Raw genomic sequence first — 26650 nt, forward strand, 5'->3', positions numbered from 1 at the left:
ATACTATAGGATGAGAATATCGACTTTAGCTCAAATACGACGTTTCTCAGCCTGTATCATTAATCTTTAATAGCCGAGGAAAACGTGAAGACGTGGCATTTGTACAGCATTATACATACACATCGAGACAACGTGATGCAATCGGACAACTTCAAAAGTCAAGTCTATAAGAGTCAAAACATGGCCGGGTTTCTGATACATTTCAGAATAACCCGTAGGCGGACCGCGAGACAAGCGGGCCACCCCGGAAAACATCTCGACTGTATCAGAAAAATCAAGACCGACCCCCAGATGGACCTCGATCATCCACCGCAACCATCTTTAAGAATGGTTCAATGATTGATCGCCTCCGCTCTTCAGATATACGACGCTCTTTCTCCTTAAACGGCAGCGGAGCAGAGGCAGAAACAAGCACGAGTGCAAAGATAGATGCTAGAGCAGTCTCGACTGCTTGTCGGCGTGCTATCGAATGGTTCTGGCTGGTAGAGTCAGGGCTGGTGCCAGCGGATGTGCTTGTGGAACGGTTCTTGCGGCGGAAACTGCCGCTGGTTATGAAGGCAGTAGCGGAAGCTGGAGCAGGGGAATGAGCTTGATCCTGGCTTGCAGTTCCAGCCTGCTTATCTATCGGCTCTTTGGCGACAACGTGCTTTCCTTGTTTAGATAATGGGACAAGCGGTGTACCAGCCGACACCGGGGCCACTTCGTTGGCGATGCGGGCGAGCATAAAAGTGACAAACGTGAATGATACGCTGTGTGCTGGTGAGTAGGCCAGGTGCTCAAGCACCCAGGCCTGGGTTTCTTCCGAGTTTCGAGGAGGGGATTTGCTTTTCTCGCGCACGGCTATCTGCTGCTCCATGTCTTGCCATACTTTCGTGGTGACGATGCCGTCTTGGAGCGCGTTGAGGAAAGTGAGGAGGGTTTCAGATAGGATCTCCAACCGATGGAGAGAGGATAACTCAGGGGCAAATATTGAGGTGAGGGACTTGTTGGTGTCAAGGGCTTCACGCACTGAAGTTTGCAGCGCAGCACGCTCCTGCGGGTCCTTTAGAGTCCATGTATCAGGTTGAAAGGGCCATGCTCCCCCAGAGAGATCCTTTGTCCATGGTGCTTTATGCTCCTCCGATTCAGCATTTGTCATGCTCCACTCTGCGACAGCGCGCTCTGTCAGCTCGGAGATCGCGTCAGTCAGTCGGAAAAGCTCGCGGGGTGCCGACAAGCGGCCTTCCGTCGAACTATCTGTGCTGGATGGATGAGGGGTGTCTGAATCGGCCAAACTTCGAGCACCCGCTTCTGGCATGCGAGTCAACTCGTCGACACTGCAACCGAAGCAAGTGGGTAGCCAACGGCCGTGAACAGAGATAAAGTGGTCGCGGCCGCCATCAACATGAAGGACTAGGATGTCTTCTAGTTTCACCTTTCCAATATTAAGCAACCGGACGTGTTCAATACTGCGAACGTGAGCCGTAATATCGATGTTTGCTACTTCCCCAGGGAGCAGAGTATGTTTCTCAGACGAAGAAGTCATCGCTTGGCCAGCGTCATGGGTGATATCTGCAGACTTGCAGACGTGCAGAACGAGCCACGAGGGTGTGTGTGTAATGGCCTCGTCGTCAACTTTATGCCGCTCCGCAAATGAAAAGGTGGCTGCGGTGCCGCTGGTGTTGGCAACGGTTAGGGACCGATGAGCTGGGACATCGAAGGCAATATCGCCGAAATCGACGGTGTCAGGATCTTTCTCTTCGTGCTTTTGGTCACCATGCTTATCCACCACAATCGTAATATCCGGCCGAGCTTCGTTCTCGGCCTTGTCCAATTCACGGGCCACTTCTTGATGAACCTTTGTTTTGAGTTCGCGATTGACTGCATCAAAACTCAAGGTAAATACAGCATCCAGGGGCTTGTGGTCCGATGAAAGAATGCCTTGGTGTGACACATAATGGTCCAAGCGGATTGGATCATTGGAAGAGTCGAGTGATGCAACTGTCCTTGCGTCATCATCATCAGCGGCTTGATCCTCGTCTGATATGTACTCCTCGCTGTTTGCACCGTCTGCATCAGGGTCATATTCAAACAAGATGTTATCATCGGCAACAGCCTTGTCCAGTCCGCTTGCCTTCATCTCCTCGTCCCTCTTTCGGGCCTCCTCCGCTTCTTGGTCGAGTTTCTCATGTCTCAGCTTATCCTGGTGACTGCGAAACAGAATCCGATCACACCAGCTAGGACCCCGTTGCTTCTCGCTCGAATCAAACATGGCCACACTCCCAACATCATATTTGTACGTCGGCAAGAAAGTGATGTTACCTTCCCGCCAACCCTTGTGGAAAGCTGCTCCTTTTCTCTGTTGAAGTCCGAGTTGATCGTGCGGGAGGAGCGAAGAAATTGTAGTTTGAAGAGACGCAGGGTCATTATCAGGATCGATCTCTTCGTCAGTGACAGGGTCGGTGAGTGTCTCCGTCTCTGTCTCCTCTTCTTCTACCCCCGAAGAAGAGGGCGACTCATGATCAGAATCGGCCGTAGACTCCTCAGAATGGCTTGACGACTGCTTTGCTTGGCGCGCTTTGTCGTACTCATTGGCGGTATGCCGAGAGAGGACTTGGCGCACATCGTCACCAGGGATATCATCGAGGCGGTAGTTGAGGTCACCGAACCAGAAAGTGAAATCTTCATCTCCTATCGCTTCGCCCGATTCACCCGATTCGTCACCCTCGGACCAAACTGCGTCAAATCTAGCACGCTGGACAATCTGAGAAGAGTCCCAGTTGCGTCGCTCCAAGCTGCCTTTGTCGGACCCTGCTGCGAGATGACAGTTGATAAAGACCAATCGGGTCGTTTCTCCCAGGACAAGGCGCGTTGTCACGGCGCCCTTGTTTCCCATGTACCCCATCAGCCCCGTACCGACAGATGTACTACAGACAGAAGAAATACTGTCACCAATGGCGGGCGACGCATATATCACAAGCAACAGGCCGACCAGCTGGACTTCAGAGACCAGCTTATATCCTCCGGGTAGCGCCTTTTGGATTGATTCCTTCCACCGCTTGGACGGTGCCAGGTCGACATATGGCCGGAGCGCTTCCGTTGGGGAAGAGATATCAACCACTTCTTGCACACCTAAGACATAGAGGTCTATCTCTTCGGGGCTGTATCGAAAGGTTCCTTTTTTGTCGCCGTCTGATTTCTGCTGGTCATGCTTGCTGGGCGATTCGGATTCTGGCTCCCGTGCGTAGTTTATCCCAGAGAACTTCGGGCACACCCCGTCTCCTTGAACAAACCACCTCCCAATGTCTTTCTCGGTGCCGGAGATGCCGGCTACATTCCACGTCCCGACCTTGACTCGGATAGATCGCCGGCGCGTGTACTCGGCTTTTCTTGCTCTGATCGCACGCGAAAGTGACAAAACGTCGAGTCCTGGGTTCTTAATCTCTTCCGTGTATTCTGACTCGTGGCCCTCGTGCCCTGACCCGGACGACGATGGCGATTTAGTGCTCATGGTGTATGAGTATATGATGAAATCAGCAAAAAAGAAAGCTTCTTCGCCTCACTGGTTATGGTTCGAGGTTCAGTGGAGCAGTATGTAGCGTGGTGTATGTATGACTGTGTGCGCTTGCGCGGTTCTTAATTCCGGTAAGGGGAAATAGGCTGTGAGGTTTGTCGCAATAGAAGAACGAGGCGATAGTGAATACCATAAGATAAATAGAAAGAATTGAGAGAATCAGTTGTATAATGCGACAATGGCTCAGTCATTTCATCACAGAGGTCATCCCACCAAGGTTTAGAAGGGTCGTATCGTCATCACGTAGAATATAGGGTACAGGGAATACTTTTGAGACCAATCACGAAAGGAATCAAATATATGCCAGTATCCAAATATCCTACATGAGGTTCAAAAGAGAAGAGGTTTGGGAGTAGAAAGTAGAAAGTAGAGAGAATCTAGAGAGAATCCGGATAAGCGCGAAGGCGGAGCTGCAATGACGATATGCCCCAGCTCCTTCCCATCTTTCACACTTCCAAGGGTTCCCACAGAAAAGATGACTTCACGCAAACCTCGGAGACAGAATAATCACAATCCTATTAACCTCACCGATTATGAATCTGACGCCCCATACTATTCCGACATGCAGCAACAAGCTGCACCCCCGCTCCACTCGAACGAAGAGCTCAACCTCTCTGTTATCCGCCGCCACAAGCCCTCAGTGACCTCCATCCTCTCACTTGCCCCCTACGCAGTTGTCTACATCTTCAGCCCCACTACAAAACAATGGGAAAAGAATGGAGTTGAAGGAACACTCTTTGTGTGTCAGGAAACACAAGGTGGCCTAGGCGAAGAGCGCTACACTGCCTTCGTGCTAAACCGCCGCGGGTTGAACAACTTCGACCTTCCTCTCACCGATGGCGAGAATGTCGAAATTACAGATGAATATGTGATTCTCAAAGCCGAAGAAAGTGCCGAAGGCGAAGCGGGACAGAATGGCATCGCCGACCCCTTGCACCCGCAGAATGTGCCCAACAACCAGACCGGCGGCACGAACAACGTGCGCATCTACGGTCTCTGGATCTACTCAGAGCCGCCGCCAAACTCCACCGCGGAGAGTCGCACCATAAATGCCCACATGATTCTCGAGTGTGCCACCCACGCGGGGGAGAGCATGAAGCTAGCTCGCGAGCGCCTCGAGGCTATGCGCCAGACCAGCTTGCACGTTGCGGCAGTGGCGGCTTCCTCACAGGCTCCCCCGATGGAGGAAATACAGGCTGGCGTGCCTATGGGCCGTCAGATTTCGCTGAAGGATCTGTTTGGTCAGCAGCGCGCCCAGGACGACGCTTGGAGTGTGCGCGCACACCATATGGGCCCCGAGCAGCACCCGCAGCCATACCCACAGCAGCCCCCACAGCAGCCTAACTATCAACACATGATGCCTCACCAGATGCCACCCCCTACTCCCCCGCCGCAGCCGCAATCCGATGTGCTAGGAGATCTATTCCGGAGGGCAGGACTAGCTCAACAAGTCAATGGGCAGGGGCAATAGAGGAGTGCTGAATGGTTCCTTCAGGCCCCCTCAATCATTGTACATGGCGTCTAGCTTTATGATTTATTCCGGCATATTTGAATAGCTTTGGGCTTTTTGTCATTCGGATGGGAATGGGCGTGGCGTAGCGTCTCTTGAGATACCCGTTACAATCTGCGCCAATGGCGAAATTCATTGTCTTTGTGTAGTTCCTGTCTATTTCCATGCATTGTAAAAGCCATGGCCTCTTCCTCAGGCCACAATCTGGCCAACCATCCCTGCAACTTTTCGCGCCATCACATCACTGTGTTCTACAAATTGTCAGCGGGGCTACGTATCATAGTCAAAGTCGATAGGGAGACACTTACTCAAACAAAAGGCATGAGGCAAACCCTCTTCACAAACAACCATAGTTGGCCCAGCCTGCCCTCCCTTCCGCCCGCGGACCGCAACAATATCATCCCTCGTCTGATCAGCCACCCAGTGATCATTACGACCAAAGTAGAAAAACAGCTTAGCGATAGGCTCACTTGCCGATGCAGCGCCCCAGACATCATCACTCCACTTGTCCGAAGTGATAGTCCGCATCTCATCAGCAGCCATATGTCTGTCCACCAGGCGAAGAAGTAATTAGCTAAATCCAAACCACAGCCAAAAAAGGAATATCACACATACAAAGCTTGCCGCACTCCACCTCGACTCTTCAAAAAAGCACACGTAGCGTCCAAAGCATGAACGGGGGGATCACCCATGAAGAGCCGGACCACAGATCGAAGAAGCGATGCCGGGAGCAGAAATGTCAGTAGTCGGGCGAAGAAACTAACCACCACAGCAAGACGGGGAATGATTGAGAGTAGAATCTGCACAGCCGAGCTGAGATTAGCAACGAAACCGAAGAAAAACACAAGCGTCTTGCAAGAGGAATATGGTACGTACCGTCAATTTCTGTCCTGAAGGCGACGCTGCGATATCCTTGACAGTCGGGAAGAGCATCGCTCCACCGACGATATCGAAGGCGCTTTCTGGGCTTGCTTCGCGGTGTCGTCTTAGGACTTCCATGGCGATATATGCGCCGACGGAGTGTCCGATCAGGATGACTTTTTGTCTTATTCCGACATCCACAGTATCTTTACCTTTACCTTTGCCGTTACCGTTACCGTTGGGTTCGTCTCCCATCAGGGCAGCGAGCTTTCCCTGAACAAAGCAGATCTGATCTTCCAGGTCGAGATCGATGCCATTGTTCGATGACGGTGATGGTGAGGGCTGGTGTTCGTCGATTTCAAAGCCACTGAGAGAACAGCCGTAGATTTGAAAGGATGGTAGGCTTGGTGAATGTTCCTCGTTCTCGTCTAGATACTTTGAGAGTACAGAGAGGAATGGGTGGTAGTAGCCGATCAGACCCGGGTTGCCGGAGATGAAGAAGATTGTTGTCTTTTGGTCTGATTGAGAACCTGTGGTGGTGAGAAAGGTGTTTGGGGTAATTTCGGGTGCCATTTTTTGTTTGGCTTGTATCATTGGATCTGCTGTAGGGCTCTCTCGTGTAGATTTCATCCAGGGTATAGATGGCTACGAGGTTGTTGGGTGGTCTGGACTTGGTTAGTAGTTGTCCAGGTGGAGATAAGACAATTGAAGGGATACAATTACATGAATTGCACACCTTTTTTATGTATTTTTGGCGTATATGATTTTCTGGGGTGGTTGGATGAATTGCCTGGGATTGATAGGGAGGTGAAGTCGGATTTGGCTGGTGGATCCAAGTACTCTATCTACACCTACAGCTACCCATGCCCCTCGACCACCCAAAAATATGTGAGATGTTTTTAAAGAAAACCAAAAAAAAGAAACAAACAACCACAGAGAGACATATTCCTGGGAGGTATAGTTATTTTGATAGGTGGCAGGGCAGATACTGTGCAGGCCGTACCTACAGCACTAGAGATGATTCCAACAGGCAAAGAATACCATGAAGATAGCAGGATATATTGCAACGACTCCATCCGCGGATGCAGGGCTCCTCCAATGGTCGGTATCTAAGTCCGACCAGGAAAAAAAAAGAATAGACACCGCAAGGCTAGATCCAATGCATTGCCCATACGCCATGCCAAGTACATCAACATTCAACTAGACGCTAGTTCAGGCCAGAGAAGACAACACCTCATAAAACCAGGAGCCAAACAGGTGAGGAGTACCCTGAAAAAAAAGAACTGAACAAGAAGAAAGGGCATCGCCCAAAAAGCAACAATAGATGAAATATGGGAAATCCCGCAACCGAGTCTGGTATCTAGGTCATGGCAAAGGAACTTAATTCAAGAAAAACGCCTGGCTTATGAGGTATATTCATCCACCCTCGTTACCCTGAGCTGTCGTCACGATTCTCCTTCTCGTAACTCTCGCTCGTCACTTCTGTTTCTGAAATGGGCGGTTTGGCCGTTGATCCAATATTGATGGCGATTCTCTTGGGCGCGGCGCTGGTGACCCTGTTTAATACACCCGGTGAGGCATTCTTGTCTGCCACCGAGCCGGCAGACAAGCTCTTTTTCCGATTCATGATAAAGGCGCCAGAATTGCTGCTGGTTGAACTTCTTCGTTTGGGTCCCGCGGTAAGCTTGCTAAGCTCGTCATCGTCTTCTTCCTCGCGGCGACGTTTCTCCGCAAGTCGCTCCGGGGGGTTTGGCTGGGTGGTGATGCAGGAACCTCGGTGGAAGTCTCGGTTGGACTGGCCACTGGCTGTTGATCTGCCCCTTCGGGTTTGGTGTCCATGATGTCCTCGTCGTCGTCATCTGGGTAGTCAACCAATGGTTTGACGACCGCAGAGGCGGATTCGCTTGAAGGTTCATCCGTGGTGGCCCCACGGTCCTGTGTCCACTTTATCTTGTCTGGTCAGTCGTTTGCTCATACTGTCTCAATCAAAAAAGGTACCTACCTCATCTTCGTCGTCGGACGTGTTGAAATAATCCTCTTCCGCGGGGTCCATCTCTCTTGCACCCTGCCAGCGCTGACCATTGAGAGGAATTCTTCGCGGAGCGTTGCTGTCATCCTGACTGAACAATGTCGCGTCGGCCTCGGCTCCATATCCCTGCATCTGGTCATATCGAAGAATCAGGCTCTGGAAGGTATCAACATAAACGATGTTCTCGAGCTTCTCGCGATATTTTTCGACCACATGAAGGATAAAAGGCTTGATGTTTTCCCGCTTGATAAACTCAAAAAGTTCAAGACAGGCCGAGTTGAGCAGGTTATCGCGAGGCATTGTCTCATAGACAATGTCGAGAATCAGCTCAAAAGTGTTATTGTGTGTCATGAGAGCTTGGTAGAAGGTATCTTGGAGGCTGATCAAAGTGCGGAAAAATTTGAGGGCGACTTGTCATCGGTATTAGCTATGGCTTCTGGGTCAAAAGGCTGTAGACTCACCGAGTTTGAGGTGTTTCTGGGGTACCCGCAGAAGCTGTGCAACGCGAGGCGCTAGAGATTCACTCTGGATAGAGTTACGTGTGCGGAAGAGATGTTGGCGGACGAAAAAGGTGAGGATATCAACAAGATGCGAATAGAGGGTGACCTCTTGGAATGTCAAATCATTAACTAGACTCGAAGTTAGCAAAGTCTTGATCAAAAACAAAGGGTCTCGCCACTTACGGGCTGTGCGATTTGCAAGCTGTTTAAGCGGTTGGAAAAGCCGTTTTGAGGACTCATCAAAATGTTGCTGGACAAATGCATCAGAGAGAAGGTTGTTGGTGCGAACTTTGAAGTAATCGGGTCCAGCCCGACCAAGCGGATCCTGCATAGGAATCTGAGGATCAAGGAGAACCTTGATAGCATCGGCAAGTTGGTTTTTGACGCCAAGGTCAGTCTCCACATGAAGAAGGTCGATCAAGGTGTCTGTGAGTGGTGTCTTTTTCTCGTTGACAGCCTTGAGCATATAACCTCTCATCATGACTGGATCGTGATCCAACAGAGCCACTAAGATATCAATACCAGTCGTGCGCATAGCTGGATTCAAGTGCTTGACGGCAAACGCTATCACGGCGAACAAGCCATGACTAATAAAATTGGCGAACAATTGGGCTCGCGACGGTGCCTGCAAATTCTTCGCGATGCCAGCACACTGGTGAAGAAACTGCACGGCGTCGTCCTTGCGTCTCTGGTCCGGATTTCGAGGGTCGAAGACGTGAAATAAGTCTCGCAGGAACGGCCCATTTGCTTGGATATGATTCACAATCTCCATTTGATTGAAGAATATGAGAGAATTGAGCACCGAAAATGTCGGGTCGTCCAAAATCCGAGCCAGTACCACATCTTTGAGATATTGCAGCCTCCATGTACTCCGAATCTTGCGGCGAATGAGCGGGTCCTTAATCGGGACGACCTCTTTATATCTTGATTTGTCTGCGAGGTATTGTCGGTGATTTGCCTTGTGTGTGGGGAACTCAGGGTCATCTGTTTTCGTTAGTATCAATTGCATTGGGCTTTGGATCAGGGTGAAGCCGGGTAAAGCATACATTCCAGAGCCCCGACCACTCCGAGGATGACATGATCGGCGACGACGGTTTCGATAATGGTGTTGTCATTGAGCAAAATGAGAGATTTCATGATGTTGCATAAACGATGCAAATCGATCAAGCTCTCTAAATCCTCAGCCATTGCCACTAGCGGTACCAATTTGGCGATGTACTCGTCGCGAATGATGTACTTGGATAGCGCATCTCGACCGCCCTGTGTCATGCTCGCAGCTCGTACAATCTGTTCGATTTCGGGGAGGTTTCCGAGTTCGGGCGCCGGTAATACGATGGATTGGTAGCTATCGAGGTCGTCGGACAAGGCGTCATCTTGGAAAACAATTAGAGCTGCTAGCTTCCAAACACGTGACAAACCTTACCAGCTGAAGTGAGACTCAATAGATGTTGTTGGACGGCATTGACAAAGTCCCTTTGATAGGGTTAGTTCATGCGCGCAAAGATTTTTGTTTGATTCCTCACCAAATGACCGCACAACCTTCGGCCTCTTGGAAACTCAGTGCCATATCCGTGCCATTCTGCTCTGTCCAAACAATCAAAGTCTCTGAATCGCGAGATACAGTTAGTCAACAAAAGACATCAAACAGTGATGAGACGGTGGTGGGATAGGTACCCTGTTGTTTTTGATAGCCATCGTCCTTGGTGATCCGCGTTTCGAGCAGGACGCGATTGGGTAGGTCTTCGGATTCGACAAATATGCGAGGCTCCTCCTAGTTCAAAGCTATTAGGTACTGATGATGATGACGATGCGCCCGGGATTGCGCGCGATGAAACATCGCACGACCCCCGGTGCGCGCACAACACGCGACAACTCACCCCCAAGATCTGACCCGTGCAGAAGCCAGTTCCTCGGTCAAACCAATCATTATCTTTTAGTTCATAAACCTTCACTCGTTTGCGACCGTCGGGCGGCTGAACTTCCAGCGCCATGGTCCGGCAGGAACAGGGAAAGGCGTCTCGTCACTCCGGGCCTGATAAAAGTGCACCGGCGCGAGAGGAGAGCCAAAGGGCGGTGGGGGAAAAAGGAATGGAATTAAAAGAAAGTTATCGGCGGATTGTGTGGTCTGTTTGAAAAGGGTTTGAAAGGGACGCAAAGAGGGAATGGAGGTGGAGATCCCAATGATGAAAGAGTCTGCGGAGGGGATGACGATCGGGAACAGGTCCTGAGAGGTCCACCTGACGGCCTCGGCAGGTACTTAGGGATTTTTGGATTTTTTCCCCTTACAGACTTCGAGAATTTGAAAAAGAAGCTTCTTCGGAGGATAAGAAGAGAAATTGAGATCTTTCGGATCTGCCAGAATTCCCTATGGTCCCTGTTTATCCCTATTTCATCTCTATCATCTCTACAATATTCCATGGATGTACCGAAGGTACCTAAAGTACCACTAACAACTTCAGACTATAACTATAGGTAGTTACCTAGTTCCAGGTACTTATGTGTGTTGTGCACACAAAGCAGAAATATGCTATCTTACTAGGAATGCAGCTTATGCTAAAATCTAGACTACTTTATCTTCGTCATTCTGGTGTTCTTCCATGATCGGCAGAGCTGGGAATGCATTCTTCAATTGTTCTCTCTCTCCAGGGGTTTCGGAATGGCGTCAGTCAAATATGTCATAAAGTATTTATAACAGCTGAGTCTGACTGTACAACCTAAATGTAATATAATTTAAGATCAATCTATAAATCTATAAATATTCTCTGCAAGGTCAACTTCAACGCATGGATCTCCACATATAATTACAAAGCTACCGGAGGGGGTACACGGGAAGTACTTCTCGTCAAGCTGGGATCTAGCCTTTCTCTTCAAGTGTCCGCCAAGTACCAGCCGCCTTACTTCAATCTGGCTGACTTAAACGACCAGACGGACGGCCCTGTCCGCAGCACAGACCCTCACCGCCCCCACTTTCCCTCTGTTGATTGGCTGTGTTTAATGTGGAAGGTTCTTATCGAAAATGGCCCGATCAGGAAAGGTTCCAGACGCTTTTCACCTTAGTGCTCGGGTTACTTTGAAGATTTCTGCTTCTTCATCCGATTCATCGCCAAACGGTATATCGATACACGAGCGACTTAGGGAGTTTTGCGCTCGTTTCAGTTTCATAAAGCTCCCTTTTATTGCTATATTGCTTCAATCTGCAACTGGTTTGCCATCTGCATTCAAACCCAACCCCGCTTTCTGAGCTCGCATCAGTCCACCATGTCTGAGTCGAAGGACCAAATCACCGTCCAGGCGTCTGGTGTAGACCATGATATCTCTACCCATTCACTGGCCAAAGATGCTCAGACGGGTGCACAAAGTTCGAGTTCCCAGGCGGAGGCCTCCGAGCGCCCTGTGGAACCTGCGGATCTGGTCGATCAGAAGAAAGGGTTCTTTGGTTATTTCAGGACTAAAGAATTCTATATCACCGTGGCTCTAGGGTAAGTAGCACTTCAGAAACTACAAGTCATACCTCAAACCCTAACTCAATTACTCACAGTCAAATTCTCGCTATTGCCAATACCTCGACGGGCACCTTCACCACGCTACTCGGCCAGGAAAAGTGGGCAGTCCCTGCGTTCCAAACCTTCCTAAACTATGTGCTACTCAACGCCATTTTCACTCCTTATACGATGTACCGTTACGGCTTTAAGGGCTGGCTCCGACTGGTATACCGTGACGGCTGGAAATGTATGCCCCCAATTTCCCCTCCCACATATTCCATATATAACCCCGACTAACCGCTCCAGACATCATTCTTGCTTTCTGTGACGTTGAAGGCAACTACTTCATTGTGCTGGCATACCAATACACAACCATGCTAAGCGCGCAACTGATCAACTTCTGGGCCATCGTCGTGGTCGTCATCCTCTCATTCCTTTTCCTGCGCGTTCGCTACCACATCACCCAAATAGCAGGTATTGTAATCTGCATCGGCGGTATGGGCATCCTCATTGCTTCGGACCACATCACCGGCACGAACGGCGGAGACATCTCCACAGGCAATCAGCTGAAGGGCGACCTGTTTGCGCTGCTAGGTGCGTCCTTCTATGGTCTCACCAACACGGGAGAGGAGTACTTCGTCAGCACTCGGCCCGTGTACGAGGTGCTCGGCCAGATGTCATTCTTCGGAATGATAATCAACGGCGTGCAGGCCGGTATCTTCGACCGAACCTCCTTCGACAATGCGCAATGGAACGGCAAGGTCGGCGGATACCTCACCGGTTACACGCTGTGTCTGAGCTTGTTTTACTGCCTCGCTCCGCTGTTGTTCCGTCTTTCGTCTGCGGCTTTCTTCAACGTCTCCATGCTCACCATGAACTTCTGGGGTGTGATCATTGGCGTCAAGGTCTTCCATTATCATATCCATTGGATGTACCCGATTGCCTTTGTTCTGATTATTGTCGGTCAGCTCATCTACTTCCTTGCCCAGAAGGTCTTGAGTGAAGCCCGCAAGCCCTGGCTTGGGACTAACCAGGAGCGTGGTGTTGTTGGTCTTTTCACTGCGAAGAGGAAGATCGTGCATACCATCCCTGCTGCTGCGGAATATCATGATCAAGCCCCTGAGCAAATTCCTGGGCACACTGCCACGGTGAACAACAGCTCTGTCTGATTGTTAAACTCGGTGAATCTCCTCCTCGTTGCTTTCTTCTTTTTGTATATCTGTGTGGGATTATGGGTGTGACTGCACATATAAGAAGATCTTCTAGATTTTATTTTGTGTGTTGCGTTAGATGCCTGTCAAGTCCGTGTTACCGCTACCCTGCTACTGAGAAGTACATGTACCCGGGTGGTTTCGATGCTGGACCGGGAGAGAAAAAGATGGATCTGTTTGCGTGCTTTCAACTAATGCTTAATCTTTTTCAACAATTTCTACTTCTATCTTGTTGAGATCAGACTACGAATCTTTATTTTGAGAATAAATCAATACACAGTTTATCACTTGTTTTGCGTATATAGGTACCTTGTCGACGTACTCCATAAGCAACATTGAAACCACTGGTACTAGGACTGAGCTGGAATGGAAATATAGTGTTATATCAGTGTAGCGTGGAAAAGCTAGCCGAACGGAGATCAAAACACAACTTGGATGAGATTACCACGTTGCAAGATGATAGTAGAAGGGATGACTACCATGTCCCGAGGTCGTGAAGCCAGAGACACGTTATAGAACCTACGTTTGTAGGACAAGACGCCGAGCAATGAATGAGAAATCGATAGGTATATAAGGACACGACATTCCCTTCTCTGATAAAGTCCATAGCAAGCCCAGAATCCGTTGAAAACATTAACCTTGGAAGTAAACAGACTCCAGCAAACCTTACATCAACCACATTATAGTCAAACCCCACTCACCTAAAACCTTGGAAGAAAAGGGGAAGAGTAGGAGAAAAAGAAACAATTAAAGAATATCCAAAACCAAGAAACATCCGTTTTGAGCCTCGGTTCGCCTCCTATCTCCATATGGAGATATATAGTAAAATCAGGCATTAAATAAAAGTCACAATGTGCAAGTATTCCCATATCACCCACCCCCAAAATATAAAAGAAAAGAGACCTGTGCATCCGACATGAAAAACACCGAGAAAAATGAGACAGCCCATACATAGCCCACGAGCATCACAGATAAAGCGCCATATTTCCGACCATATTCGCACGGGCACCGGAATAGCAAAAACAAACAAAAAAGCAAAACAAAAATAACATGCTGAGCCCAAGACCGGGGGAAGGCGAAGAAGGCATCGTATCATCCAGACAGATCCAACACCAATTTAAAATGGGGGAATATTTCCAAACCCCAGTAAATCCCCGTCGCTTTTTTCCCCTGCCTAGTAGTAAGCCAGCTCAACCCCAAGTCCAATATGCAACATGCGCCAACTTGGAGTAATGCCATCAAAAAATCAGAAATCCGGGGATGTGGTGTTCTATCCCCAAACAGAAGCTTGCACGCCGAGCCCGCTCTTGGAGCTCCAGACGCCACTGCCGTTGCTCCAGCCGAGGCTAACACCGCCAGCCTGGTCCTTGGCGCCAGGGGCACCAGCTGCAGAGGTCATAGCTGGGCTAGGGCCGGCCGAGGAGGTGCGCTCGGTGGCAGGGCCAGCAGTGGGGTCGGCGGGAGTGAAGCCGAGCCCGAGCGGGGAGGGGAGAGGGGTGATGGAGCGCTTGTTCAACGCCTGGTTGGCAGGGGGCGCAGATGTCTGGCCGGGGGCAGGACGGGAACCGATGGGACCGACGGAGCCGATAGGACCAGCGACGGGCTTGGAAGGGGCCTGGCGGGATGAGGGCGAGTCGGCGACGGGCGACGAGGTCGAGGTTACGGGCTGCTCGGCGCCGAAGCTGGCGTTGATGGCGGAGCTAGGCGAGGAGGTGCTGTTGGCGCGCGAGGGCGACTGCAGACCCGTGGTGGCATCGGCGCTAGTGGTGCCGGCCTGTGTCAGACCGAATGGGTCCATGCCTCGCGGGGAGGATCCACGGACGGCGGACGACGGGGTGCCGCCGCCGGCTTGGCTATCTGGGCGTGGGTTATCATCGGAGAAGGCACCGGGCGGGAAGAAGGCTGGGCTTTCGTTGCCGTACAGGGCGCGGTGCTGGCGGGCGAGGAGTTCGCGACGACTGTCCTCGCTCACGGCAGCTGGGCTGGTGGAGCGGTCGGATTTGGATGCAGACATCTCGGCGAGGAGGCCTTGAAAGGAAGAAGAAAAGTATTAAAACCCCGTGTTCAAAGAAAAACGAAGAAGCCAAACCAAATATATTACACAGGCCGACGGATACATAGATGCAAAGGAAGTGAAAAGAAAAGAGAAAAAAGCCGACGGGGGAATATAACGAGGCTCAAAAAGAAGAAAAAGACAGACGCTACCACGTACTTCGGTTGTACTGTTGCTCCTGGTGATAGTTGCGGAGTTCCCTCTCACGCTGTGCTGCCATCCGACGCTTCGCCTGCATCATCTGTTCCACCTCGTTGGGACGACCCTGGTACCGCTGGGAGGCATAGAAACCCTGGGCATTGCCAGACGGGGGGACGCGATTGCCATCGAACTCGCTGATCGAATGGTGTCGCTGAGGGCCACCACCCATACGAGGGTCTGTCAAGAGACAAGTCAGAAACGCGTTCTGGGTGCCATCCGTGCCCGCAACATACCGTAGTCGGGGTAGGGCCGGCCCATCATCATGGGCATCGAATCCCGCCGAGGAGCATTCCACAGCTTCCCGCTCTTGACGAGATTGTCGATCGCACGATCGACCTCTGTCAAAAAAAAAAAAAAGGATCAGCACTCGTCCCAAAAGGTTTCCCAAAAAAAAGTATGCCCATGTTATCTCCACAACTGCCTCGCTTCAAAACCACCAACTTTTTCCCCCATTATGCGATTCGGTTTTCGGAGAAGCAATTATAAAGATCCAAGCAGAAGTGTGTTCGTACCGTCAAATTGAGAGGAAAAGGCCGGGATATCCTCGCGCTGGGAGACCGAACTCGATCCTGTTTGTCAAATGTCAGTTTTGCTCGGAATGCTCGGCGTTTGATCCCATACCTGACCGGGAGGGAGGCGCCGGCTGCTCCCAAGAGGCCTGGCGCGCAGCGGGTGCTTGCCAGCCCTGAGGTTCGTAGTACGAAGACATTGTCGAGATCAAAAGGACCGAAGGTGCGACGGTTCAGGGGGGGAGAGGATGATCCGGTCAGAGGCGATCTGTCGAAAAAAAAAATGTGAGCGTCGATCCACAACACACACGTTTCGAAACCTTCTCCAGATCTTCTTTCAACACATTAAAAGAAAGTATCGAAATTTGAGATCATAAAAAAAAATTATCCCGGTCTCGGTAAAACCTTTTGTGTTTTTTCCGCGCTCTTTCAACTATTTTCAATGGGGTATAGTATAGGATTTTTTTTCCACCCCATTGGAAATAGAATATAATCAAGGGACTTACGGGAAATAGGCCTCTATTTCTTTCTACCACGAGTCAACGAGGCAGAGGAAGTCCAAAAATTGGAAGGATGAAGAGAAGAAAAGGAGAGAGAGAGGGTCCTATGGGGGGGGAAGTGGATGTGTATTACCTTATGGAGGGGGGGGTTTTCATAAATTGTACGGAGTACATAGTACATAGTACATAGTATACGGGGGAAAAAAAGGAGAGTCCTTTTTCTTTTTTTATTTCTTTTTTAAAGTAGGACAACACATATTAAATACTTTACCTAACTTGTTTTCTGTTGTCTTAGTGTCTACCTAGGTACTCCGTATATGGACCATATAACTAGATACCTAAGTCTCTTACGTTGTGCTGAACATTCAAAATCAACCTATTTGTCATTCAATGCTTTCATTTAATACCAATTCCTTTTTTTTCTGTACATCGAAGATCCCAAGTACGCGGCAATTCCCGGCAACCCAAGGGCTTCTATTCGTCACTGATGGGGCCGGTCACCGGAGATTGGATGGGGACACGGGGGCGTGTGTCTAAGCGTCGAGCTCCCCTCGTGTCTGATAGTTACTGTTACTTATTATTCAACTATTGCTGTCTCTAGACCCCGTACGGTGTACCACTTTTATACTTGATGCCATGTATATTATACTTTACATTTCAATGTTCGAATCTTGGAAACTTGGCCATTCCCCGCTTAAAACTGTGGACATTGACATTGTGTTGCCCTTGTGCCGTATGCCCTAGTTAGTACTTCTAAATACTCTATTTCGGTACAATATTCAAGGATTCCAAGTTTCTAAAATCTATATTCTGAGATTCTCGACACAATATAACCCGATCTAAACAAGGGATTCCCTGGAGGCAACGTATGATGATGGCAACCTTGGAAAGTGCAAAGGCTCTGCACTATGCAGTCAGCTTGCCAAGAACCTTCTGTCTGTGGACGCCATCGGAGGCTGCAAGTGAACACTCTAGTCGCATCTGGAACGTGATCTGCAGCTCCATGTATAGAGGTCAGTACAAACGCATGCAATAAGTATATATCGCCCGCTGTAGCCTGTTCAAATATAGAGAGCCTCGTATACATCTGGTTGAAGCAAGCCCCTTAAAACCCCCATAACCAAGTAGATGAGAAACTATACCTACACACAGGAGTAGATGCAATGCAATAGTAACATCGCTGCTTCCAAAATACACTTTCAATGGTGCTTTGACCAACTCGGTCAATTCAGGAGAGGTGGGGCAACGTCCGTCGGCCATCATTTTATATTCTTCCGCAAGGTCCGCGCCCCTCTGAACTCGATTGGCCGCTGCAATGTTCATGTATGTATTCACCCGGCTCGACCGGCCAGTCAGCAGCCCGAGTCCTCCCCCGCATGTACATGGGACTATTTCTATAGGTGTGATCGGGGTGAATCAACTCTAGAACAGGATATTGGAGGCAACCGGGGTACTCATATATATAGAGTAGAAGAGGGATTTTGCTTTTATGGTTCACTCACCCGATATCAGCTCCCCCAGGCTCTGCCCGCTTGTCTGTGTTCGACCTAGCGGGAAGGTACAGTATTCACACTTCCCTTCAAACCCTCCGGAAATGTACCAGCAGGATATGCTCAAGCATGCCTCCGCGTTACCTTTGGGAAGCGTAATAACTCCTCACTCGTCATACATGGGACTGTGCCCGGCCGAATTTGGTCCTAGTCATACTAGCCGGATGCTTGATTCTATGGGGGCCATGTTATAACTCGGCTGGAGCTGCGTTGATAGCTGCTTAGTGTCAGTCTCGAAGAGGGGTAAACTGTTGAAGTTGTTTACTTGTTTACAAAGAAACAAGCCAAAACAAGCCTCATATCCCCAATATGGCGACCCCCAGCCCATATAAACAAAGGCTACTATCTCACGACTGACACCTCGGTTAGCATTAGAGACAAATAGTCCAATTGATATTATCTCCCAAGGTTCATCATCGGATCCGGGGGCCACTGCTCGGACTCTGGAGTGTAGTATCGCTCCAATGGTGGTCCATGTTCCAAACAAAGAAGTAGGTAGTATGATTCAGTGTTCCAGATATCTCGAGTCACCGAGGATTCAGTGTCAACTGAATCATAGATTTCTTACTAGATTCTTTGACAGGAAACAGCATATCTATGTCATATGTATGCCTCAGGCCATTGACATGGATTAGGTTATACTAGTGAGCAGCACGTGCAAGGACCATGCTGATCGCGGGGAGAAGTGAAGAACGACAATCAGGAGGGAAAAGGAGAGTTCCACATATGGATCATTCAAGGGCTTTTATCAGGAATTGATATGTTCATTCTTCATTCAATAGCCAGTAGACTAGGGGGCTGAGCAAGCAATACTGTGTTATCGATAACCTGTCGTCATGGTACCTGCATGAATGCATAGCTCGGTGATACTGCGGGCAACTTTGGCCGCATTTTGGATTTCTGGCTTCAGGTTTCAGGGTTCCTGGGCTCAAGTAAAAAAAGAATAAAGGAGTAGTGAGAAAGATATAAGCGAGAGATCATATTAGAGACAAAGGACAGAAGTCAGCCCCTAATTGTTACCATAATAAATGAGGATAGGAGAGCTATGCCCCAATAGTCTCACTCCGTGGGCTACTCCGTCACAACGTTAATAACGCTAATTTCTCACTCAACACATCTCTTCGAACTTGCAAATACCTACCCTGGGTATATTCATTCGATTGCTCCTCGACTTATATACATAAAATCGTTGACGTTGGGGAAAGGAGTTCTTTAAGAGGGGACGGTCGGCAGTGTGTCTTTACCGCCGACAGGGGCTGACCTCAGGGCTTCGATCATCTTCACAACTTCTCAAATTCCCCTCTCTGGCTACGCTTCCTTTCCTCAACAATCGGAAACCCAGGCTGGTTCCTACAAATTCGCTTAAAGGGACAAGACTGTATGCTCCATCCAGTACTTTGGTCCTTTTTCGTCTCTTTTCTTTGATCCAATCCTCGAAACGTCCGCTCTCTTCTCTCTCACGAAGACCGTTATTTTTTTTTTACTATTTTCTTTTCGTGTCTTATTTTCATCTCCTGGTTGAGGCATTGTCTTTTTACATCTCTTGAATTCTTATCGGTCCCGAGTGAAAGGATTAAAAAAAAAAATCGGCTTTTCGCGACTTTGGTCGAGGGCGATTGAAAGTCTCCCACCACAAACGACCTGCTCCCCAGTTGTCTCACCATATCAACGAACCCTTGACGTGTTACACACGTGCCATAACCTGCCTCGCCCGAATTTATCGATCAACCAATTTCTCCGGTGATTTCCAACTGATCGGAAACTGAGGGGATTATATTGTGTGGTGTGTGGGAGTGGACTCTTATCTCTTTTGCCGAGCCCCGTACGGAAGGACCACAACGGTGTGGGAGTTGTGAATTGCTATATGGTCGCAAAAATCGATGGGAATGCAAAGTGTTCCCTCCACCTTGACGTCGCCTCGCTAGCGTCGGCGCAGCCCTCCACGATGGCATGGACGCCGCAATCTGATGTGCCACCATCTGACGTGCCCGAGACCGCCGCTCGGCCTCCCTTGACTTCGCACCAGTCCAATTCCCTTCCTTCCACCCCATACCAACATGCGCGCAACCTATCGTTCCACTCCCGGTCGCCGTCCCCCGCCCGCGGAAGCACCTCCCCTCGATCAACCCACTCCGAGGCCACACATCTACCCCCATTCTCCCGGAAACCGCTCGGAGGATGTAAATATGAGACCGCCATGGCATATTTTCGACGACGGATACCGTATAGCCTAGGGGCAGATATACTACCGGAGGAGAAGGGCACATTGAAGGAGCAGCTTAGCCCGGACGAGGAGGAAAAATTGTCGACCGAAACCATGGATCTGTATGATCGATTGTTACCATCTGCCGAGAGTGATGATCGACGACGACAGCTTGTTCGCAAATTGGAGAAGCTTTTCAATGACCAATGGCCGGGTCATGATATTAAGGCGAATATTTTTGGCTCGTCAGGGAATAAGCTCTGTTCTAGTGACTCGGATGGTAGGTTTTTCTTTTTGGACATGAGAGAGACCAAAGGCACAATTACTAACTTGCGCAGTGGACATTTGCATCACAACCAACTACAAGGAATTGGAGCATGTGTGCCTGTTGGCTGAGGTGTTAGCTAAACGTAAGGAATCGCCGTTGGCACAGCTTGATTGAATGATAGACTAACCTGAACAGACGGGATGGAACGGGTGGTGTGTGTGTCGCACGCAAAGGTCCCCATTGTGAAGATTTGGGATCCGGAGCTCCGATTAGCCTGTGACATGAATGTCAATAATACCTTGGCGCTGGAAAACACTCGAATGATCCGGACCTATGTTGAGGTGGATGAAAGAGTGCGGCCTTTGGCAATGGCTATCAAGCACTGGACGAAGCAAAGAATTCTCAATGATGCAGCCCTTGGAGGAACCCTTAGTTCTTACACCTGGATCTGTTTGATCATTAATTTCCTGCAGACAAGAAACCCTCCAATTCTCCCAAGTTTGCAAGCACGTCCGCACAAGAAGAGGACGACTCAAGATGGATTGGTCTGCTCGTTCGATGACGACCTCAAGACCTTGTCTCAATTTGGCCGCAAGAACAAGCAATCAGTTGGCGAGTTGCTCTTTCAATTTTTCCGGTATTATGGCTACGAACTTGACTATGAGAAGAACGTCATCTCAGTACGGGACGGCACCCTGATCAACAAAGAGGCCAAGGGCTGGCACCTGATGTTGAACAACCGACTGTGCGTGGAGGAGCCGTTCAACACGTCAAGAAACTTGGGCAACACCGCCGATGACACCTCGTTCCGGGGATTACATTTGGAATTGCGCAGGGCTTTCAAACAGATCGCAAACGGTGATCTAGAAGGGTGTTGTCAGCAGTTTGAATTCCCAGCAGAAGAGGAGCGGACCTGGGAACGACCACCACCCCAACCACGGCCAACTCTGACACCTTCCCTCCCATCGCGGGGTGGACGGGGAGGAAACCGCGGCGGCAGATATAATAACCAGTTCTCGCGAGGTGGGCTCACTGGCGGGCGACGACAGTCAAACACCGGAAACAAGTCAAACTTCCGGCAGCCGAACACCGGCAATGTGTCAGATATCTCTCTGCATGCACAACAGCAAGCCCAGTATCTTCTGCATGACCAATTATACCAACAAATCCAGCTTTTGCAGGCGCAGGAGCAAGAGTTGCGGATGCAATTGCATAGCCAGGCATTGATTACTGGGAGACCACCGCCGGTATTCATCCGTCAGCCATTTATCCAATTTCCAGTTCCTCAACAGCAAGAGTTTCCAGAGGAAACCTCACGACCGAGATCAGGAACAGGAACAGCAAGCCATGCTACTCTTAGCCCAACTCAACGACAGCAAACAATTTATAACCCGACTTATGCTTCAGTTGGTGCATCTGGCTCGCAAGCGACCATCACCAACCCTCCCTCGCCGTCTGCTGTCAGTGTTATGCCTGATACTCGCCGTAACTCTCGGCGATTGTCGGCTGCCAATGGATCCCCGAAGTCTCTTCGTGCGCATTCACAACCTGCAAGACCTCAAGGCTCGCCCTCTCTTCCTAGCTATATCCCCCTTTATACCATGCCGCCACCCACGGAGAACTGGTCAAAACAAAGGCCGACCACCGAGTCGTCAGAAGGCGGAGAAGGCAGTGGTGATGAGAATGCAATGCGCTCAAACAGTCTGGCCAGCAATGGATCGCGCTCAAACTCCGTGGACGACAACCGGCAACAAGATGTGTTGGGTTATTATATAACTCCTCAACAACTTCAAGCCTTCCAGCAAGGTTCCATGCTGCCGCCATTGTCCACACAGATGGGTCTGGTCTCAAACGGATATTCGTTTATTCCCCTTCAGCCAGATTACCGATCGGGATCGTTCTCGTCAGAAACGGCTCGCTCAGAGCACACTCCAACTTCCAAGCCCCCGTCGCAACCGACCCAATCCGCTCCACGCCCAGTTGCACCCGGCCCGTTGATCGTTGATGGATCGGTGCGTCCGAGTGAGCACCGCTCGGCATATGCGTCTGACTTGATTGACCCTTACTCTGCGGTAAGCAATTACACGTCGTCGGATGATCACAACATGAACACACCTGCAAGTTTCTCCGATTCTTTGTCTCAAGATTACCAGGATTCCTCGTCCTTTGACTTGGAGAACTCGGGTGTCTTCACTCGGCCATCTACGGAAACACAAAAGGTCAATGGTGTGGCAGGGGAAAAGCAGTCAGACGTGAATGGCCAATCTGAGCTTCTCGCTAGTCGGCTGCAGAACTACCACCTATCGAATTCCGAGAAGCTGGTGCAGCAACCCGCGAAGACAAGTAGTCCGGATCGACCAAGAAATGGCACAGCACAAGGACCAGGAAAGGAAACCGGCCAGCCTAAGCACTCGGGACAGATGGGTGAGAAACCTGCTGCATCCGGACCGAATGAGAATCGGCACCAGTCGACCAACTCGAAGCGCCGGAACAATGGAGACCATTCCGACAAGGCGAACGGTGTTAACGGCAAGAGCAAGCCCAAAGGCCAAGGTCGACACGACGGCTCTCACAACGCTGCTCCGGGCACCAAAGATCGGCACACCGATTCATCCCGAAGATCAGGCGGACAGTCTAACGGCACGAACGATAGCAACCACGGATGGCAGACGACGAAGAAGAAAAACCGCAAGAACACCAAGTCGTCAATGGAGTCTCGAAATGGCATCAATGGTGGTCATGAGCTCGTTCCAGCAGATGATTCTTTGCGAAAAGGCGGTTGACTAAGTGTGTATCATTGCGCTTCCGAAACTATTTCCAGCACATGAGGAATGAGCAGATACTCACGTCTTCAATCTGATTCCATTGCCGTTCACACGGTATCCCCCCAAACGAACTCACGTTCCCCTGAAATACGTTGTTTTGCTCTTTGTTTTTTTTTATTTCCCCTTTTCCCATGAGGGATCAGGGTCCATATATGCGTGCATTCGTTGCCATCGGGAAAGTTGGCCGGTTCATTTTCCAGGAAACGCCTCCTATGCATTGAGACGATTTCTTTTCCAGTTGTTTGGAGTTCTTTGTGTTTCAATGGTTAGACCCGGTTCCGTGTCTGATGCTTTTCATTTTTCTTATGCCAAATTTTTTTTTTTTTTTTTTCGGTCCTGGTTCTGTACAAAAGAGAAAGAGATTAACTTGTTGCCAATGAGAAACAAACCAAAATTTTCGAAAAATGTGTTCCTTTTCCTCTTCCTGCTCAGGTCGTGATATCTGATATCTCATGGATTGCATCCCGAGGTCGTCTTTGACTCGTCTGCTCTTCCAACTTCTAACCCACTTCGTCTTTCTTAGCCTGCAGTCAGTCAACAAAGTATCTATAAATGGAAGACCGGGCTGCAAATAACAAAGAACAAAGGGAAGAAAGGGAATGGAAAGTCTCAGTTCTCAAACCCTCTCTCTCTCTCTTCCTCTCTTCATCGTGCTCATCCTCATCCTCATCCTCTCCCACCTACCTCACCAAGAACAATATCCAAAGCAAACCTCATCGGTTTATCAAACCACGACAAACGTCAAATCCACAAAGAATCCACGCACATACCTACACCGAACATCATACATACCAAAGTGTATCCCAACCCCAAACAACAAATCCCCTAATCTCAACCTCCAAAAAGAGAAGAAAAAATGATGTGGAAAATAATCCTCCCATTTATGCTGTATTTGTATTATTGCTTTTTCTTCGCCTACGGGGTAATCAGCGAGACCTTGTCTAGCATATCCTTCGTGCATAATTGCGCCATTCGATCAGTCGGTGCCGTCATGTCTCTTTTCTCTCTGAATTTGAATTGGTCGAATTCGGGGTTCCAGTTGCCTGGGGTTGGTGCTTTGCCTTGGCTTGGTCGTGTGTCTGTCCCGATGCCGATTGCGCCTAACTTCTTTGCGTTTTCGTTTACGTTTTGCTTTGGGGTTTTGGCGTATTTGCTTTGTGTTGATTTGTTTTAAGGGTTTTGGTTTTGGGATATTGATGTTTGTCTAGTGTATCTGTATCTGGTGTTTGTATGGAAGTAAGGGGGTTGGGATGTGTACCTGGGCATGTTTGTGCTACGGGAGGATGTGAGATGATTGGAGTTGATTGTCTTTTCTTTTTGGGCATTTTTATGTAGCATTGGCGGGGAGAAAGCGTTGATTCTTGGAATGTTTGAAATATATTGACATTGTATCATTTATCATGGAGATAATAGTATATAGCATATAGTATATAGTACAGTACATCTGTAACACTGATCTCGCAATGTATCAGATGCAGTGGGAAAATGCTGGGCAAGATTAAATCACATAAAGGCGTTGGGAAGACAAGAACAGGGCGAAGATGGGATATTAAAAGAACAGGCTGGTCGGGTAAAATGGACAAATATGTTCACCTGGAAGAGAAAATAAAATGATATGCTGGGAATCTCCATTCTGGCTTTTTGGAAGGGAATTAAAACACCAATTGATGAATATGAATCCAAACCAGATTAGTACCAGATCTCGGTCCAGATGTATGGCAACATCACGACAGCGGCCGTGTACAATATCATGACGGCGTAGTATGGGGCTAGGAGTAGCTTGGGAAAAGGGGTATCGCAGATAAGAATCCAGATGGAGAGGAAGGCGACGGAGACGAAGTGGCTGACGAGGACGAGGGGTTTCTTGATCAGACCGGCCAACAGCCCAATAGGGCCGCCAACTGATCCAGTCTGGAAGTAGCGGAAACAGCCACGCTGAAGAGCTTTGAGGTATTCGTCTATTGATAAACAGTTAGTTATCGGGAATCAACGAAAGAGTGAGCATACATACTGTCTGCAGCGAAGAGCGTATAGAGAGACTGTGCGAGGATATTGATGACAGAAGAAGAATTCTTCCTCCTCCAGTGGAATTCCGCAAGCTGTTCGAGAACAAGTCCTGTATTGGAGAGGTTGGGCACGCGCTCTGGGCTGAGCAACTCGCGGATGAGACAGACATCGTTGAGCGCCACCGTCATGCCTCCACCCGTGAGAGGGTGCCGCATGTTGAGCGCATCTCCCATAATCATTAAGCCGGGTGTCTTGTTGACCGAGGCAGGCAGGAACGAGTTCGGCATGGACCGTAGCTGGCCCTGCTCTAGCGCATCGGAGAACGACTGCTGCGCACCCTCTGGAAGCTGGGGCAGGATATTGTTGCGCATGTAACCCTTGACACCACCATTCTTCACAGAGGCCAGAGGCAGGTTATCGGGGATATCGATAAGGATTCTAGTCTCGTGGGTGCCGATCTGGTACATGAGCACGGGTGGGTTATCGCTGAGAAGGACATGACCAGTGTTGGGCGCGGGGAGCTTAGCGTCGATGAGCTCTAAACCATAGAACTTTGATCGCCGTTTGGGTGTGTATTGGTGATGTTGCTTGCGGAAATCCGAGTTGTAGCCATCGGCGGCAACTGTGAGTTGGCCAAAGTAGCAGTCCTTGAGGTCCTTGGTCATACACTCGACTCCAAGGACTTCCTGGGTATATGACGATATGACGAGATTGGTCACTTTGGTTTCGACCACTGTGACATTGGGACAGGACAGAGCGGCTGCCCGTAGTTTCATCACGAATCGACCATGATGGAAGGCTCGTCCTAACGGTGTAGGTGAGGTTGGGGAGGACTTGGGGTATTCGAGAAGAACCGGCTCGCCAAAGTAAGAAACCCAGTATCCCTTCACATCAATTCCATCGATATCTTCCAGACAATCTCGTAGCCCTAGTTGCTCGAGCGCCTGAACACCTCCCGGTTGGAGTAATTCACCAACAATGCGGTTGGGCTCCTCCAACGACCTTTCCAGCAGGATCACACTGCGTCCTTGATTTCCCAGTGCGACTGCAAGCGCACAGCCTAGAATCCCGGCACCCACAATTACAACATCAGCTTCGTGGTGGTCGATGCGGCGTTGAGCGGCCGGAGAAAGGGAGGCGTGGCCATTGAGCGCGGAGGCCATTTTTGGTTGTAAAAAAGAGTAGATATTGTCAGAACGGAGACGACGGAGGCAGGACCATTATCGGCCTGAGCGATTGATTTAAAGAAAAGTCGATTGGCTGTTGTTTATGGGCTGATGTGTTTTTTTTTCCTTTGCGGAGAAAGGGGTGGCGTGACATGTGAAAGTATCCCTCTCTCCGCCTTCTCAGTTCTACGCAGCAGGGGACATCACGATGTTATCCGAGTG

The 26650-nt window shown here is 49.6% G+C and overlaps 8 protein-coding genes across 8 annotated transcripts; 3 read left to right on the forward strand and 5 right to left on the reverse strand.

Annotated features, from left to right (window-relative positions):
* Nucleotides 1–274: 274 nt before the first annotated feature.
* Nucleotides 275–3490, reverse strand: N7471_007598 (phosphatase family protein; the record flags this gene model as incomplete). Its single annotated transcript, XM_057280317.1, has 1 exon — nucleotides 275–3490. One exon carries the CDS (start codon nucleotides 3488–3490, stop codon nucleotides 275–277), a length of 3216 nt encoding a protein of 1071 aa, XP_057134577.1.
* Nucleotides 3491–4028: 538 nt separating this feature from the next.
* On the forward strand, nucleotides 4029–5024 carry N7471_007599 (Dcp1 family protein; the record flags this gene model as incomplete). Its single annotated transcript, XM_057280318.1, has 1 exon — nucleotides 4029–5024. One exon carries the CDS (start codon nucleotides 4029–4031, stop codon nucleotides 5022–5024), a length of 996 nt encoding a protein of 331 aa, XP_057134578.1.
* A 178-nt stretch (nucleotides 5025–5202) lies between these two features.
* Nucleotides 5203–6518, reverse strand: N7471_007600 (bifunctional triacylglycerol lipase/ester hydrolase; the record flags this gene model as incomplete). Its single annotated transcript, XM_057280319.1, has 4 exons — nucleotides 5203–5314; nucleotides 5372–5610; nucleotides 5679–5863; nucleotides 5940–6518. 4 exons carry the CDS (start codon nucleotides 6516–6518, stop codon nucleotides 5256–5258), a joined length of 1062 nt encoding a protein of 353 aa, XP_057134579.1. The 3' UTR covers nucleotides 5203–5255.
* Nucleotides 6519–7353: 835 nt separating this feature from the next.
* Nucleotides 7354–11017, reverse strand: N7471_007601 (SMEK family protein; the record flags this gene model as incomplete). The annotated part of the gene is made up of 10 exons (XM_057280320.1): nucleotides 10331–11017; nucleotides 10128–10224; nucleotides 9977–10058; nucleotides 9877–9926; nucleotides 9500–9826; nucleotides 8637–9437; nucleotides 8415–8582; nucleotides 7927–8363; nucleotides 7698–7859; nucleotides 7354–7677 (listed from the first exon to the last, which is right to left on the reverse strand). The coding sequence occupies exons 1-10, from the start codon at nucleotides 10442–10444 to the stop codon at nucleotides 7354–7356; spliced, it is 2562 nt and encodes an 853-aa protein (XP_057134580.1). The 5' UTR covers nucleotides 10445–11017.
* Nucleotides 11018–11711: 694 nt separating this feature from the next.
* Nucleotides 11712–13104, forward strand: N7471_007602 (DUF914 domain membrane protein; the record flags this gene model as incomplete). The annotated part of the gene is made up of 3 exons (XM_057280321.1): nucleotides 11712–11932; nucleotides 11992–12182; nucleotides 12242–13104. 3 exons carry the CDS (start codon nucleotides 11712–11714, stop codon nucleotides 13102–13104), a joined length of 1275 nt encoding a protein of 424 aa, XP_057134581.1.
* Nucleotides 13105–14416: 1312 nt separating this feature from the next.
* On the reverse strand, nucleotides 14417–16149 carry N7471_007603 (uncharacterized protein; the record flags this gene model as incomplete). The annotated part of the gene is made up of 5 exons (XM_057280322.1): nucleotides 16022–16149; nucleotides 15913–15969; nucleotides 15634–15738; nucleotides 15359–15577; nucleotides 14417–15174 (listed from the first exon to the last, which is right to left on the reverse strand). The coding sequence occupies exons 1-5, from the start codon at nucleotides 16107–16109 to the stop codon at nucleotides 14417–14419; spliced, it is 1227 nt and encodes a 408-aa protein (XP_057134582.1). The 5' UTR covers nucleotides 16110–16149.
* A 3674-nt stretch (nucleotides 16150–19823) lies between these two features.
* Nucleotides 19824–23213, forward strand: N7471_007604 (uncharacterized protein; the record flags this gene model as incomplete). The annotated part of the gene is made up of 3 exons (XM_057280323.1): nucleotides 19824–20442; nucleotides 20501–20572; nucleotides 20626–23213. The coding sequence occupies 3 exons, from the start codon at nucleotides 19824–19826 to the stop codon at nucleotides 23211–23213; spliced, it is 3279 nt and encodes a 1092-aa protein (XP_057134583.1).
* A 1396-nt stretch (nucleotides 23214–24609) lies between these two features.
* On the reverse strand, nucleotides 24610–26550 carry erg1 (squalene monooxygenase erg1). The gene is made up of 2 exons (XM_057280324.1): nucleotides 25267–26550; nucleotides 24610–25213 (listed from the first exon to the last, which is right to left on the reverse strand). Exons 1-2 carry the CDS (start codon nucleotides 26423–26425, stop codon nucleotides 24945–24947), a joined length of 1428 nt encoding a protein of 475 aa, XP_057134584.1. The 5' UTR covers nucleotides 26426–26550; the 3' UTR covers nucleotides 24610–24944.
* Nucleotides 26551–26650: the final 100 nt, after the last annotated feature.

The sequence above is a fragment of the Penicillium samsonianum genome (genome assembly GCF_028829775.1).
Source record: "Penicillium samsonianum strain IBT 33392 chromosome Unknown utg000004l_segment0_segment0, whole genome shotgun sequence".
Lineage (NCBI taxonomy): Eukaryota > Fungi > Ascomycota > Eurotiomycetes > Eurotiales > Aspergillaceae > Penicillium > Penicillium samsonianum.